This window comes from Rhinolophus sinicus, chromosome 2, assembly GCF_057876585.1.
Source record: "Rhinolophus sinicus isolate RSI-liver-muscle chromosome 2, RSI-T2T, whole genome shotgun sequence".
In the NCBI taxonomy this organism is placed as follows: Eukaryota; Metazoa; Chordata; class Mammalia; order Chiroptera; family Rhinolophidae; genus Rhinolophus; species Rhinolophus sinicus.
This window is the reverse complement of record NC_142502.1, coordinates 48,261,280-48,276,551: the sequence shown is the minus strand read 5'-3', so window position 1 is coordinate 48,276,551 and position 15,272 is coordinate 48,261,280. Positions and strand designations below refer to the sequence as shown.

Sequence of the window (15,272 nt, the reverse complement as noted above, 5' to 3'; positions counted from 1 at the left end):
CTTTATTGTGTCCAGAAATGCTATGAAGTACGTAATAATATTTGCAACAATGCAAGGATTATCAAAGCTCAGGAATGATGAAGATAATTCTTTGAGTGCCTGGAAGGACTCACTAAGGCAGACAAGTCTGATGGCGGGTTCTTTAGGGACCCCAGAGGCTCACAGACTTTTTAAAATTGTTGTTGGCACTATAGTCATTTTGGACCAGTGAGCTAAGGTGGAGCAGAGGTAAACAAGGGAAGCAGATGATGCATATTAAAGCTGCTATAAAGTCAACTTCAAAGCATGTGACATCACCATAGACTTCTGGAAAATAACAACAGACAGACCAGCCTAGCATGCAACTGTCATGATTAGGAAGAGGTGCTTTGAATGAAAGCTTTCTATTATTTGAAACAGTCATAAACAGCAACAGGCCTGCAAGCAGCTGCTGTAGTCATGAGTCAGACCATCTTTGCCGAAAGAGCTTTGTATTGTCACCCAGTAAACCCCTCCTGAACATCTATGATGTGACAGATGTGGTTATATGTGGTGACTGAAACGGAGGGAATCATATACAGGAGCCCCTTAAGGAACTCATTCTCTGAGATGAGAGAAAGCCATCAAGGACTATAACGAAGCTAAAACATAGCAAAATTGCCTGCAATATGGGGCACATAAGGAAGCTATGTTTGAAAAGTTAGACTGCGGTGGAAGAGCTTCAATACTAGACTATGAAGTTAGGACTTTGTTCTGTAGGCAGTGCTGAACCATCTAATGGCTTCCAAACAAGAGAACATGAAGACGATCAATCTATTTGTAACGTTAGAATGGGTTAGAGGATGCATGAGAGACAAGATAGCCGAGAACAGCTGGAAAACTCTAAACTGAAGAGATAATTAAGTTTGGAACTCAGATAGCGGTAGTTGGAATGGACAGATATAACCAGGACATTATACTGATGAGGTGGAAGCAACATGTTTCATGCATTTATAACCGATACCCATTCCTTCGTCCTCCAAAGGATTCACAGTCATTTGTATCCAATTATCAGTGCAAATAGGTAAAGATCAGAAAGCCAAAGGAATAATAGTGTGGTAAGGCCAGAGTAGACAACACTTTACAGAAACACACATTCATAAAGTTCTATAAAGTTCTATATAGAACTAAAATTGATTCATGATCAGGTATACAGTCCACATCGTCTAAAGACAACAGATAAGGAAAAGAACGCTTTTTTAGCACGTAAGAATGAGAGAAATTTCTCCTTTTAGTCCCGATGGAATACAGATGCTCCTTGACTTAACAATGGGGTTACATCCACATCAACTCATCATAAATTGAAAATATTTGAAGTTGAAAATGTGTTCAATACACCTGACCTACCGAACATCATAGCTTAGCCTAGCCTACCTTAAATGTGCTCAGAACACTTCCATTAGCCTACAGTTGGGCAAAATCATCTAAAACAATGAACACACTGTAGCGTACTAGTTGTTTACCTTCGTAATCTCGGGGCTGACTGGGAGCTGCGGCTTTTACCTCATGTCGCTAGCCCAGGAAAAGATCAAAATTCAAAATTCGAAGTATGGTTCCTACTGAATGCTTATTGCTTTTGCACCTTCGCAAAGTCAAAAAATTATAAATCGAATCATTGTAAATCGGGGACTGTCTATATTAAGAGCTGGTAACACCCTTCTTGGCTTCCCTGTCATATAGCCAACACAGAGTTCTTACACAAAGCGGCTTAGGTCTGAGGACAAGGGCCCCTTGACCAGTGATCAGAAGTGGGGTGGTGGGCGCAGAAGGGCTCAGGGATTCCTCCCCAGAATCACCCTGGTGATTTAGCAGTGGTGCTCTACCCTCTAGTCTGCGTGGCTTCCTGCTCCTTGCCAGCTCCGTGGGGAGATAATCACCACTAGCTGTATTTGTGTTGCAAAGGATAGCAATTTAAAAGACTCTCTTGCATGATTAATGTGTTATTTAGGAGCTTAGTAAAGTCAGTCAATATTTCTTCGTCTTTCTTTGGGGATTATATATGCCACCAAAAGACAAGTTACATTCTCTGTTCTCTGCCGTTGGGTGATAGGAATTGGGGCAGCCTTAAAAACAAAATACCAACAATCAAGAAAACTTCTTTTACATTTTGACAACTGAGAACTAAACTTGTCCAATTTGAATGTTATAAAGAGACACTGAAAAAAAAGGCCATGATCTGCAGTTCCTCTAAGGGAGAGCATGTGCAATCAGGCATGAAACATGAGACTCCCAATAAACCTGGGCCCTTCCTTGAGACACAGACCTCATTTCCCCAACACTCCTGGGGTTTTGGGCGATGATTCCCCAGGTTATTTTGTTCCCCAGTCCTCTGCTTTTGTTCAGAATGAATCCTTCTTTCCTCTGCAACCAGCACACTAATAAAGCCAAACCTGTTGAGCCCAGCCTGGTTCTGGGTGAGCTTCATGTTTGGTTAGTCATATGGAGTGACTGCTGACGAAACTTGACACATTATTAGTCCTGAGATAGCTTGGCTAAATTTCACAGACCCTGTAGCACTCAAAGCCTAGATTTCACAAAATGGAATTATTATAGCAAAGGTCCCCAGTCTTTGTTGGAGAGAGGATGACCTGCATTCCACTGGTCAGAACTGAGGGGAATTTGGACATTTCTGTCCTACACAGCACGGAGGGAGACGGCCCCCAGCCTTCCAGCCACCATTTGAAGCACCAAGGTTAGAGATGCACACTGCACTGGGGTTTGACGGCAACTGTATTGTTTTATTTATAGTTGGGCTTATACTCTATTTCAGAAATGGTAACTGAAAAATAGTTTGGTTTTTTTTTAATGGAAATAATGAGCCATAAAAGTTTTTCTTTTTCTTTTACCATTTGTTAGTGGCATCTGCCAATCTGCTTAGCGGTGCATGACAAATATCTTTCTTGCTTTAAAAAAAAAAAAGAAATCAAGGGGCTCGGGAGACGGAGGCCATGGGGAAGAGTAGAGCCCAACAGCACCAGTGTGTGCAAGTTTTTACAAAAATACTCCTAAAAAGGATCGTTGCTCCTGTGCAACCACTAGATGGCAGAGTTTCTGCATTAAAAACTGACGACCGTTTGCTGACGCTAAGTACTTGCATTGATGATATAGTGTTCCGTATACAGCTAAAACCATGAGGATGTTTGGGATTTTTTAAACTTGTATGAGCATAGAAAATTTTATTCATTTCTCTATCCAACTGGGGATTTTGTGATCATGAAACTCATCAGCAGAGAATTTAAAGTTAGTCTCTGAACTGGGAAATCAGGTGGGTTGTCTACCCCCAACTCTTCCATTAATTGGCCTGTGACTTTGAACAGTGAATGTCCTGGGCCTCAGTGAGCTCATCTGAAAAATGAGATGGCTGGGTCTCTAGAGCATCTCTAAGGTACCTTCCAACTCAGACATTCTCATTTCAATATAATTTCATAGTTGAGCCTGATAAACTTGCTATTCAAAGTACCATCCACATGATCCCTAGGAAATATTATCCAGGAAATGTCAGCTGACATCCATATATATAATTAAAATAGCTGATACTTATTGAGCACCTACTATGTGCCAGTACTAGGCTAAGCATTTTATGAATATTACCAGATTTAATTCCCATGACAATCTAATTGTAATCCCCATTTTGCAGATGAGGAAACTGAGGCTTAGGGAAGTTAAGGATCTAGCCCAGATCAGATAGCTGATGGCCAGGCTGGTATAACTCTGAAATCTCTGTGTATACCCATTGCCATATTCTGTCTCTTATTCAGCTGAGAAAAATATAAATTTGAATACAAATTGCTTCTGAAAGAAAAATCTATGCTATAAATTGGAAACCCTTGATTTTTCCAAGGGAAACAGATTTATGAAATTTTTCCCCCTTGGAGACAGGACAGATTTACATGGCTCTATTGTCACACTGTCATTAGATGCTTCTTTGTGAGCCTGGGCATAAGAGCCTGGCTTCCGGTTCCACACACATGGGTGGAACAACTCAGTCAGTCTCATGGTTTCTTAGAGCCAATGTCTCTTCAAATCTGCATTGAGGGGACTGCACCAGGTAATCACTAAGGGTCTTTTCAGGTCTAGAATGATCTCATGGTGTGTGTCCGTAATTTGATATAAGGTCTAATGTTAGCAGGATAGAAGTTGCTCAGTAAATGGTAGCTCTCTACCTTTCAGCAGTTGCAACAAAGAAATACTACATGTACTATTAGTGCTGTTTGTTGTGAATTAGAAGTTTTCTCCCTTTCTTTGTGGCCAGGAAACTTCTGTAGGCTTACTTACAAGCACTGCCTAATTCAGAAGAGTGACTCTAATATCCGGTGTTTGAAGCTGTCTTGAGGAAATAACTCAATGCAGATGAAGGCATCTTTTGGTAACTTTCAAATCGGAACTCCAACTCCAATCATTGGAACACACTAATAACTCTGGGTAGACAATAGATGGCAGTACTGCTTCAATTTATACCTTACAGTTAACCCTAAACCTTTACTTTAGTGTCGTATTTTTTTATTTTACATGTTCATTATCTTTGAAGCAAGAATGATTAGATAAAAAACACTCATCTGACTTGCTTAATATTGGGCTATACATATTAAATGCTAGAGAAACAATTTGATGGAGCAGACCAAAATAGGAGAACCTGAGGTGGATTTACAGGCAGCAAATGAAGCTTAAGCTTCAAGGGCCACTCCCAAGGCCTTAAGAGAAGCCCCAGTATTAAAAATTTTGAAAAAGCAAGATATTTGGTTTTCTTTTTCGTAAAGAGGGCCACCCAAATTATGTAAGCTTTAAGCCTCACAAAGTTTGGATTTGTCTAGAAATAGCCATGTGGCCCTTTTAACTTAGGAAAGAGTAAACAATTTTGCCATTATTAATTTTCCAACAACTTAATCTTCAGGGAGAAGGTCAGACTGGTGTTTAAAAGCAAGCCAAATAAAAAGGAAACATAGAGAATAATTGAATGAGCTGGCAGATATTCCAATTATTTATGAGTCTGAGTAAAATAAAATACTGGTAACATTGGAAGGCTTTCACTTCTGGCAGCATAGCATCTGTGCTAAAAAGAAAAAGAAAAAGAAAAAAAGAAAAGTCCAGATTATAATTAGCAAATTAATAAGTGATCCTCTGCTAAAACACCACACCTGTATGTAGCATTTGGGGAATTTTATTTTAGTTTGTCTTGTTTTTTTAACCCAAGAGATCTTGTCTTTAATAAGAACCAGTAGTGACAGTTCACAAAGGAAACAGTATTTCCATTCATAAATCTTAAATTTCTCACCAGGGAGCCAAGCTCAGGCTTTCTTATGACCACCTATAGCTTTCTTATCTGGAGTGAAACTAAAATTTACTCTTTGGAAAAGAAAAATTAACAAAATTTCCAATTGGCCTTTCTTGTAGCGAATACTTATTAAGGTTGGCTTTTAGGTTAGGGAGACTTATCTATGTCTAACTCCACATGTAACTATTATTCAGAATTAATATATTGCTGCCCACCTGATGAGTCATGCCTACAAGACCTTAATATCCTTGAGGGCAGGGAGTGGGTTTGCTCACCTTTGTGTGCTTTGATATACGACACAGAGTAGAAGATCTAAAAATGTTTTCTGAAAGAATGAATGCTAAATATTGTTTAAAAAGTTAACTTAAGGGCTAGAGACCCTCCAGCATGATTCTAGGCCTATTATTTCTACATAATATATTGTGCAGGTTGTGCTTCAGGAGGCAAACTTGTGCGATACATTTGCTCTGAGGAGAAGATCTGCATCTGACGCTAGGGGGGAACGGGAAAATGCCCCTGGAATGGCCTGAGCGTGTGGGGTTGGTGAGAATCTGGCCTGAAGTTGAGCTCTGCTTGTGAAGCCCTCTAGGCCCACACGTCCTTTGGCCTTTCTTTACCTCCCTACCAAGTCCTGGAGCCAACTTTGAAATAATGGCCCTTGTGACCAAGTGTACGGCCGCGCTGCTTGGATCTGGGTCAGGAGGAAAGGGATGTCAGCCAACCCTTCATCCTCCTCCCCCCCTCAAAGGGAGGTTATTGGCTGTACCATAACACTCAGCATTTCAGGTTTCAGGATCATGGGTGAAGCAAGGACCTTCCCTGGACTATCTGTAATAGTCCTCCTCTTCTTCTGGCCATTGAGAAATGAAAGCTACCTTTCATCTGGGATGTCATGACCCCAAGCATATAGAATAAACTCTTGGAGAGCATGCTAAGTCTTACTAGTTTATCCTCAAATCAGGAGAGCAAGCAGGCTCCCTGGATTCAACATGCTAAGAGGTCAAAATCGTGAAAGTTTCTCTTTTGAAGATTCAAATTGAGTCATGACATGTATCAACTCTCCCTCTACCAATAATGTATGTACTAAGTGTGGGGAAAATGTTTCCAGACAAAGTTAGGGAGGTGATGTAACACATGCCAACATCATTTTCATTCCCTGCCCTGCTCGTTTGTTCCTAGTAGAACCCCAGTTTGCTCAGGTGCCCACTCTGCACAGTGAGGCCCTTCGGTCCCAGCTGCCAGGGGTTGGTCCAGCGATTGGTTTGGTACAGGATGAGACATGAAGAGAAGTCAGCTAGGTGGCTTCTAGGGAGACTGCCTTACTTCTAAGAGAGATACACAGGATGAGATGGTTTTTTTATCCTCTGAAACTACTATATCTGTACATGATGACCAGAACTGTAGCAGCCACTGAAAACAGACACCGATTAAACCAACTTAAAGGCACCCCTCTTGTTTGATATGTGATAATAAATTTCATTTTTGATTAGGCTTCTGTGAGTTGGACTTAATGTTACTTGCAGGCAAAAGGATCCTACCCTATAGGCAGGGATTGGATCACAAGCAAAATATATAGAAAGTGCACCCTTGCAGGCTTTTAATCACACAGTGCGTAAGTACCTAGCAGGAAGCGTGAACTCTGTGTTGGGTGCCCATCTCCAACAACACAAGACGTGGGAAGCAAGCGAAGATTGCGTTTATCTCGGCACTCTCTAGATTCATTCATTCAGTGGGCACATATATTTTTCTCCAGGAAGGGAGAATATTAAAAGTGGCAGACTTCCTATACATTTCTGGTTTACTTTTACAGTTTGTAAGACCACAAATGGTTGGAATCAATTTTCAAGTTCTAGTGGTCTTTTCTCTTGCTTCCCGTTCCTCTGGGCTTATTTGTGAGCAGAAAGACAGGTGAGCACTGCGGTTCAGGGTCAGTGGAATAACGACTGTAGTAAAAACAGGTCTTGGTGCACATCCATGATAAGACTGTAACAGCTGCTCAGCTTTAACGTACTTCCTGGTTGTTAAAGATCTAAAGTCTCCTGAGCTACACTTGTTTCTCTCTCCCTTCACACATATGGACTCTAATTTCTGAGGAGAGATTTGCCTCAAAGGTTATCTTCAACACGTTCTTTCAGAAGAAAGAACTTAAGTGCTTACATATGGCATGAAATGTTGCAGGAAATAAACCGTTCTGCATGGTTGCTTGTGCAAAATGAAATTTTTTTTTTTTTAATTCACCCTTTTAATTGTATTGGGGAAGGGGAACAGGACTTTATTGGGGAACAGTGTGTACTTCCAGGACTTTTTTCCAAGTCAAGTTTCAATCTTAGTTGTGGATGGTGCCATTCAGCTTCAAGTTGTTGTTCTTTCAATCTTAGTTGTGGAGGGCACATCTCAGCTCCAGGTTCAGTTGCCATTACTAGTTGCAGGGGGCACAGCCCACCATCCCTTGCGGGAGTCGAACTGGCAACCTTGTGGTTGAGAGGACACACTCCAACCAACTGAGCCATCCGGGAGCTCAGCGGCAGCTCAGCTCAAGGTGCCATGTTCAATCTTAGTTTCAGGGGGTGGAGCCCACCATCCCTTGCGGGACTCGAGGAATTGAACGGGCAACTTTGTGGTTAAGAGCCCACTGGCCCATGTGGGAATCGAACCGGCAGCCTTTGGAGTTAGGAGCATGGAGCTCTAACCGCCTGAGCCACCAGCCTGGCCCCAAAATGAAACTATGATGGGTCTAAAGAAATTATTTTTTATTTTAGTTCCCTTTGATACTGATTGAATTATCTTTAGTAGATACAAATAATACTTTTATGGTATAAGGTTGGGAAAAGACAAAAAGGAATTATTGCTGCTAGTATATCTTCACATTTTCTATGACACAGGGAATGTTTTCCAAAACAAAGATGTACACGATGGATTTCTCCAAATTATGTCCATACATATCTCTCCAGCTGACATCACCACATTGATTTATATCGCCCTGTCCCTTTAAAGCAGGGGTGTCCAAACTTTTTTCAACGTTTTTACCAAGGGCCATATGCGGTAAAATACACAAACAGCCAGGCCACTCACTCGAGGTGAAGTACACATCGCCTCACCTGGTTTATTTAAGTAAACTAAATAAATTTTTGGAATTTGCTGCGGGCCAATTAACAATGGATTGCGGACTGCAGTTGGCCGCAGTTTTGACACCCCTGCTCTAAAGTGTTAATGCTTTACCCTAGTTATCTTTTTATCCTTGGCACATTGTAGAAATTCCGCTTCTGTATCTTCTATAAATATTAAAGCCCTGGATTTTCAGTTCCTTTCCTCTCCATTCAAAGCTCTTCTCCTGCTTCAGTATCTTTATCCCCAGCCTTAATTATACACATAAAAAATATATCAAATCTTGTATCAGTTAGGATGCTCAATTGCAGATAACAGAACACCTAAGTCAAAATGGCTTAAAGAATAGGGCATTTGTTATGTAACATAACAAGAAGTTTAGAGCTAGGGCAGATCTAGGATTGGTTAATTCAGCTGCTCAACAGTATGTTTAAAGACTCAAATTGCTCTCATATTTCTGCCCTGCTTTCTCCTTCATATATTCTCCTTAGGCTAATGCCACTCATGGTCCCAAGATGGCTGTCACATTTATCACATGTAGGCTTGACACTGGCCTGCTGGGAAGAACTGGCAATGCACTATTTCTTTTTGTAAACCTTCTAAAAGAAAGCCCTTCCACTGATTCTTTCAGCAGACTTAGTCACATCTCATTGGCAAAAATTTGACCAGATAAATAGGGCAAAGTACAAACACTTTAGAGGGTCAGGGAGACCTAAATCAATGTGGTGATGTCAGCAAGAGAAACATGTGTGGGCATATGTCTAAATCAATCGCTGGACGCCAGGATTAGCTCAATCACGATTGACTACTGGGCCAAAGCAGCTTCCTCTTGTATGTGTATGTATGAGACACATACATGGAGGATGGACAGCTAAACAAAATCAAGGTTATTAGCAAAGAAAATGTCAGGGGGTGGAGGCAAGGCTGGGGGTTTGGATAGAGAAAATGGGTTTGGGGTAAGCAACCACCAGTGTGCTAGAACTCTCTTTCTGCCTTCATTGGTTTCCATTCCTTGTAAGTCTAATAAAATTATAATCCTAGGAACAATTCTCTTTTCCTGGCATAGCCCAGATCCCTCCCTAACTGGGATTCAGTTTCCATTTCATTTCCAATGTTCAGGAAACTTACAGATTTTTTCTTAAGAGCAATGACAGAAGGGATTAGAATGATTCATTATTTTGGCTGATTGGAAATACAGTTCACCCTTGAACAATGCAATGAAATTTTGTGGAATTTCAAGTTGGTAGTCACAAAATAGTCATGGGGATGTGAAATACAGTATGGGAAATATAATCAATAATGTTGAAAAAATTATGTGTGGTGTCAGATGGGTACTAGACTTATCTGGGGGATCACTTCATAAATTATGTAAATGTCTAACCACTGCACTGTACACCTGAAACTAATATACTGAATAGCAACTATAATTTTTTAAAAATATGTATATATAGAGTCATGGGATGTAAAGTACAGCATAGGGAATATAGTCAATGGTATTGTAATAGTTATGTACGGTGTCAGATGGGTAGTAGACTTATTGGGGTTATCACTTTGTGAGGGGTGTAAATATCTAATCATTGTTTGTCCACCTGAAGCTAGTAATAAAAAAAGAGAAATGACAGTAGAACAACCAAGAAATCATCAAATTAAATTGGATTGCTTTCCTGCCAAAATCTGTCTGCCCATCTAATTATTTACCTACCTATCTGTATTTTTTTTTTCTGTATAGGGTTTGAAAGAATTCTATTAGCCACATGGTGAAGTCATCAAAGTTTATTTATATACGTGTTATGAGAGTTCCAAATTATCTACAATCCTGTGCAGGTTTTGAAGAATGATTCATTATTTTGGCTGATTGGAAATACAGTTCACCCTTGAACAATGCAGGGGTTAGGGGCACTCACCCCGATGTAGTCCAAAATCTGCTTATATTTTTCAATTCCCCAAAAACTTCACTACAGTTGGCTCTAAGTATTTGCAGGGGATTGGTTCCTGGATCCCCGCTTGGATACCAAATCTAGGGTGTTCAAGTCTCTTACCTAAAATGACAGAGAACAATGCATACAGTTGGCCCTCCATATCCATGCACTTCCAACTGCTGATCAAAATTACAGTTTTTGATTCACGATTGGTTGAATCCGTGGATGTGAAACCCACAGATACAGAGGCCGACTGTATTTATTGAAGAAAGTCTGCATCTAAGTGGACCTGCACGGTTCAAACCCATGTTGTTCAAGGGTCCACTACACACATGAAGAAATGTGCCTTTGCGTTTCTTGAGTTTCTAGTGTTCTTGACAGGTTGTTGACGTAACTGTGTTTCCACTCTTTACAGAGCTTTGGATGTAGTGGATGAAGGACATGGAGAGTGCCAGGAATTTACACTGCACTGCGGGGAATCCCAGTTCTTTCACACCACCGATGAAGTGCCTAGTCCTTTTCCTGGGGAGTCTGGAATGTGTAAAAAGGTAATGCTTCATTTCCAATATTTGGCTTTCCGAAATAAACACTTTCATGAATTAAAACACTGTAAAATAACCCCTGTCTGATTAACAAACACATACTTAAAAAGAATGTAGATGGCACAAAAGGCATTGTATATCAAAGCACCATGATAATAAATCAGGGAATATTGCTCTTTGCTGAATATTTGCTCTTTGCTGCCTTCAGGTGTTCATCGTCATTTTCATGGAGCCTTTTGCATGCCCTTTTTCCTTTCTCACAGGCTGTGCTTTACATCGCAAGTATACAAAGTGAGATGATATCAATAGTTGGAATCAGTGGTTCTTTCCCATGAAAAGCATTTTTACTCCTTCCTACTGTGTGGCATTTAGAGTTGTTATTATTATACCAATAATTGCTTTTTAATATCTAGATGTTTGTACAGAAAGTTCTGAATTACTTACATTGCTTTAAGAGAAAGGTTTTCCCCAAGGTGGGAGATAAAGAAGTGTACACATGTTAACTGCATGCATTCACTCATGAAAAGACCTTACTCTTCCACTTGTCTGCAGGTAGGAACGTAGAATAACGTCCTTAGTCACAGGGGGAGAGCTAATTTAGCTGCCAGGCCTTGAAGGTTGTACAATACATTTCTTGTTACAACGTATTATAAGATCCTGAGGGTTAGAAATGAAAGATATTTTGTCATGAAAGAAATCCCCCCACACACATACACAAAGAAATTTGCTTTAGAAATTTGCTGTATGAAAAGTGAAAAATTACTTAGCGCAAGATGAAAAGTTTTGGAGATTGGATGCACAATAATGTGACTGTGCTTTACTGAACTATACACTTAAAATGGTTAATATAGCAAATTATATGTTGTGCATATTTTACCTCAATGAAAAATATCCTGCCTAGATATGGTCTCTTGACTCTGGCTCATGCTTCTAGGCTGCAATCTAGGGGCCCTGGGCGCTGGGCAGCCCACAGGAGAGGCCCCAAAGCCAAGCCAGAGAGCCAGTACTCCAATGACTGGCAGGGAGAAGGAGGCTAGTCGGTACCCCTGGGAAAGGGAGAGGCTTGGAGTCAGAAACAAATGACCTGGGAACCCAGTGTAGGATGGAGTAGATAGAAGGGCAGAAACTTCGAGAAGGGAGCAAACAGAGACAGAGTGTCATTCTGGCTACACTGTCTCCAAGTGTCACCTGAAATGGGGTCAGCCAGGCACTCCTGTACTCTCTACCTGTACCACGACCTCCCCCCTCCTCAGAGATGGTCAGATATCCACAACAGGAAGAACTGGCTCCGGGGTCCACTTCTGGATCTGCCTGCTGCCTCTCTCTCTCTCTCTCCCCTCTCTCCTCCTCCCTCACCCCTCTTTCTTACTCTTGCTCTCCTGCCTCTGACTCTCTTGATCTTTCCATGTGTATATTCCACTTGGTCTGGAAGAAAGGAAGAGGCAGTGGAACAGACTTTCTCTTCCCTACTGATGTGTTCTCAACTTTATGTCTCTTGAGATCATGGCTGAGAGAAGTAACTGAACTGTTCTCAAAATCACAAGACGCCCCACAGCACCGCCTGACCAGTAATGGTTAACTCCACTTAGATTTTGGGCAGTTTGTACCTACTGTGAGTGCCAGGGTGCCAGAGCCCCCCCATACCTTCTAAAGTACCCTTCTCTTAGTCCACTCTCCACAGTGAGCCTTGTCATTTCCTACGAGATTCACAGATTTACTAGACAGTCGTGTCAAGAACACTCTTTCAACGGCAGAGGGCCATAAATTCTTAAGATCCCTGAGTTGATCTAGCCCTCTCAGTTATATCTATTTATTCAAATGAATGTTTAATTTTTTTAATTAAATTTATTGGGGTGACAATTGTTAGTAAAATTACATAGATTTCAGGTGTACAATTCTGTATTGCATCACCTATAAATCCCATTGTGTGTTCATCACCCAGAGTCAGTTCTCCTTCCTAAATTTTTTATTTGCATTAAAGTTAAGCAATTTGCCTTTCCCCCAACAACCAGAATTTATTCCCTCTCAACATTAGTGCTGTACATACTACGTTATTACATTTCTAATTATATTTGTTTGTTTACCATGCTGTTAAAATTCCTTAGGCATTCCTGAAAGCTGACAATACTATATCGAATCCTTCAATTAAAATAAGATATATACCTGCTTGTGTAAACGGAAATATGGATTTATAATTATAATGATAGTTATTGCCGCTCAAATGCATATATACATCAACTAGGAAAAAAGTGTAACTACACACTGAAACAGAATATTACCAGAATTTAAATCTTAGATGCAAAAAATTACAAGGGATTTTATATTTATTTATACAAAAAAATTTTCCTTTAAATGGCTACATAAAGTCTTTAGTCAGTTTTAGAGTAGAAGACATGTTTACGTAAAATCTTTATTTCTAACAGACTAGTTTTTCATGACAGAAATGCGTAAAGAAGCGGTATTATTAAATGAAACATATGTATGTCATGTATCATCTGTGACAAATATGTTGAATAATTATTTCTTTGCATATAAGGGGGAATTAACATTGTAGATTATTATTATGTTTTGCTATATTTATTTTCATATATGTACTTATATTTATGTTATATTTTCTGCTTAATTCATTTCCTAAATGAAAATGTCTTAATTCCACTCCATGGAGGTATTTCCAGGACATGAAGGAACACCCTTTATTAATTAAAGCATTTCTTTAAAAAAGAACTAGAACAAGAATACTGAGTGATGTGTTACTAATTAAAATTAGCGTCTTCAAAGAGGATATTACCTTAATGAGAATTTCAATGATTCCTAGTATAAAAATCCCACTTCAATTCTCATCACTTATTTTGGTCTACAAAATTATATGTGACTATAGTGATCATACGTGAAACTGTCATATTTTCAATCATTCTGGAGCCAAGTTCAAACAAGTAAAATGGAATAAACAGGGACAGCAAGTATTTGATTAATTCAAGCAAAAAACCATTTTGCTTTGACCATTTGGATTCTTTCATTCTCGATGAGCTGGCTGGAGCCTCTATTTCCCATTGTAAGTGTGTGTACATGTACATGCGTATAAGTGTGTGTGTGTGTGTACTTTTTAAGAGGAAAAATAAGCCCCTCTCCCCCCCAAAAAACACAAGTAACAATATTCTATAGATGAGAAGAAATCTTGCCAAATCAGTGTTGCAGCTTCAGAAGTCAGGTGTACAGATTTTGATTCTTGTTAAAGCTCCTCTGCCCTATCATTCAGGACACGTCGGTGAATCTCCAAGTTCCCTCTTGAGATCGGAATGCTCCCAAATCATCCAAAACAGACAGGTATCTGCTTTGGTTTCAACCATCTCAGAGATGTTTCTAGCACAATCACTTTTGACAGTTTTTTTCATTGCCCTGTTAATCTTATAATTGTCGAGGTGGAGCGTTTTCGTTTTCTGCCTGGTTATTCTAGTTTAGTCAATAAGTAAAAACGATTCACTCTTATAAGCCTTTGCTGAGGGAGCAAAGAGGAAAAAACATTTTCTAATGCTTTCATTTTCCATGTTTCCCAGGTGGTTGGCCAGTTTGAGAGGTGATGTCCCATCTCCCTTCCCACCCCCATTGTTTATCTTTTCTCTCTCTCTCTCTCTAGTTCCTGCTCCACATGGGTCCACTGATTTTCTCGGAATGCCCAATTCTCAGCCTTACCCCATTTCTTAGACCAGAACAGGTTCAAAATATGAAGTACTTAAGCGGCCTCAGACTTGCTCGCCCCCACTCACCCCTGCCCACACCTTGGGGCACAGTGTCGTATCTTCTCCACTGTTGGACTGGCCTAGGACACAGTACATGAACATTGATTGCTGAGCTCGCGCTTTTTGTCTCAAGTCACTCAGGCTGCTAATCTCACAAAGGACAGTTCCAAAATCATCATAGGACCTTCCAAAACCTGAAGTCTGACCCCCAACCCTAGCCCTGAGACTGAGTCATTTACTAACTAAGGTCACCTTCCCAATAGTGACTTCCTTAAAGGACTTAAGAGTAGCATCCATCCATTCCAACATCACATTCCACCTTCCTATTGGTACTTCATTTTAAATTGTCTGTGCCATCTGGTGTGATTAGAGACGGCTGAGCCCGTGGACCTACCTTGTTGCAAATCTCTGCTTTCATCATCAATCAGATTTTGCCATCATTACACACACACACACAACACACCACACACACACACACGCACACACACACGCACTCACTCCCCCTCCCCCCACCACCTGTCCCATCTACACAGGTAGGTCTATTGCCCAGCTTCAGTCTCTCAGCCCTTTCTAGACTATCTGCATAGCCGGAGTCTCTCTATGCCCTGTCAGTGCTGATCTAAAAGACTAAACATACTGTTAGGGGGAAAATTCAAGATAGAGACTGTGTGGCATGTCA

At 40.4% G+C, this 15,272-nt stretch overlaps 2 protein-coding genes across 4 annotated transcripts in view; one reads left to right on the top strand and one right to left on the bottom strand.

The window, feature by feature from the left end:
* Positions 1–15,272, top strand: part of CRYBG1 (crystallin beta-gamma domain containing 1) — a 176,108-nt gene that overhangs the window by 65,703 nt on the left and 95,133 nt on the right. The window contains exon 2 of the mRNA XM_019734972.3: positions 10,730–10,862. Within this exon, the coding sequence (XP_019590531.3) occupies positions 10,730–10,862 (133 nt within the window). The remainder of the gene's footprint in view (positions 1–10,729; positions 10,863–15,272) is intronic.
* The window catches only part of RTN4IP1 (reticulon 4 interacting protein 1), a 148,210-nt gene continuing 143,091 nt past the window's right edge, over positions 10,154–15,272 (bottom strand). Inside the window, exons 9-10 of one of the 3 annotated variants that reach the window (XR_016020212.1) lie at positions 11,301–11,513; positions 10,154–10,845 (exon numbers count right to left, since the gene is read on the bottom strand). Coding sequence is in view for 2 of the 3 variants with exons in the window: in XM_088795530.1 (XP_088651656.1) it covers positions 11,454–11,513 (60 nt within the window). In the remaining variant the exon portion in view is untranslated. Of the gene's footprint in view, positions 11,514–15,272 lie in introns of all 3 variants that reach the window. The other 2 variants (XM_088795530.1, XM_019734979.3) reach the window with 2 other exon arrangements.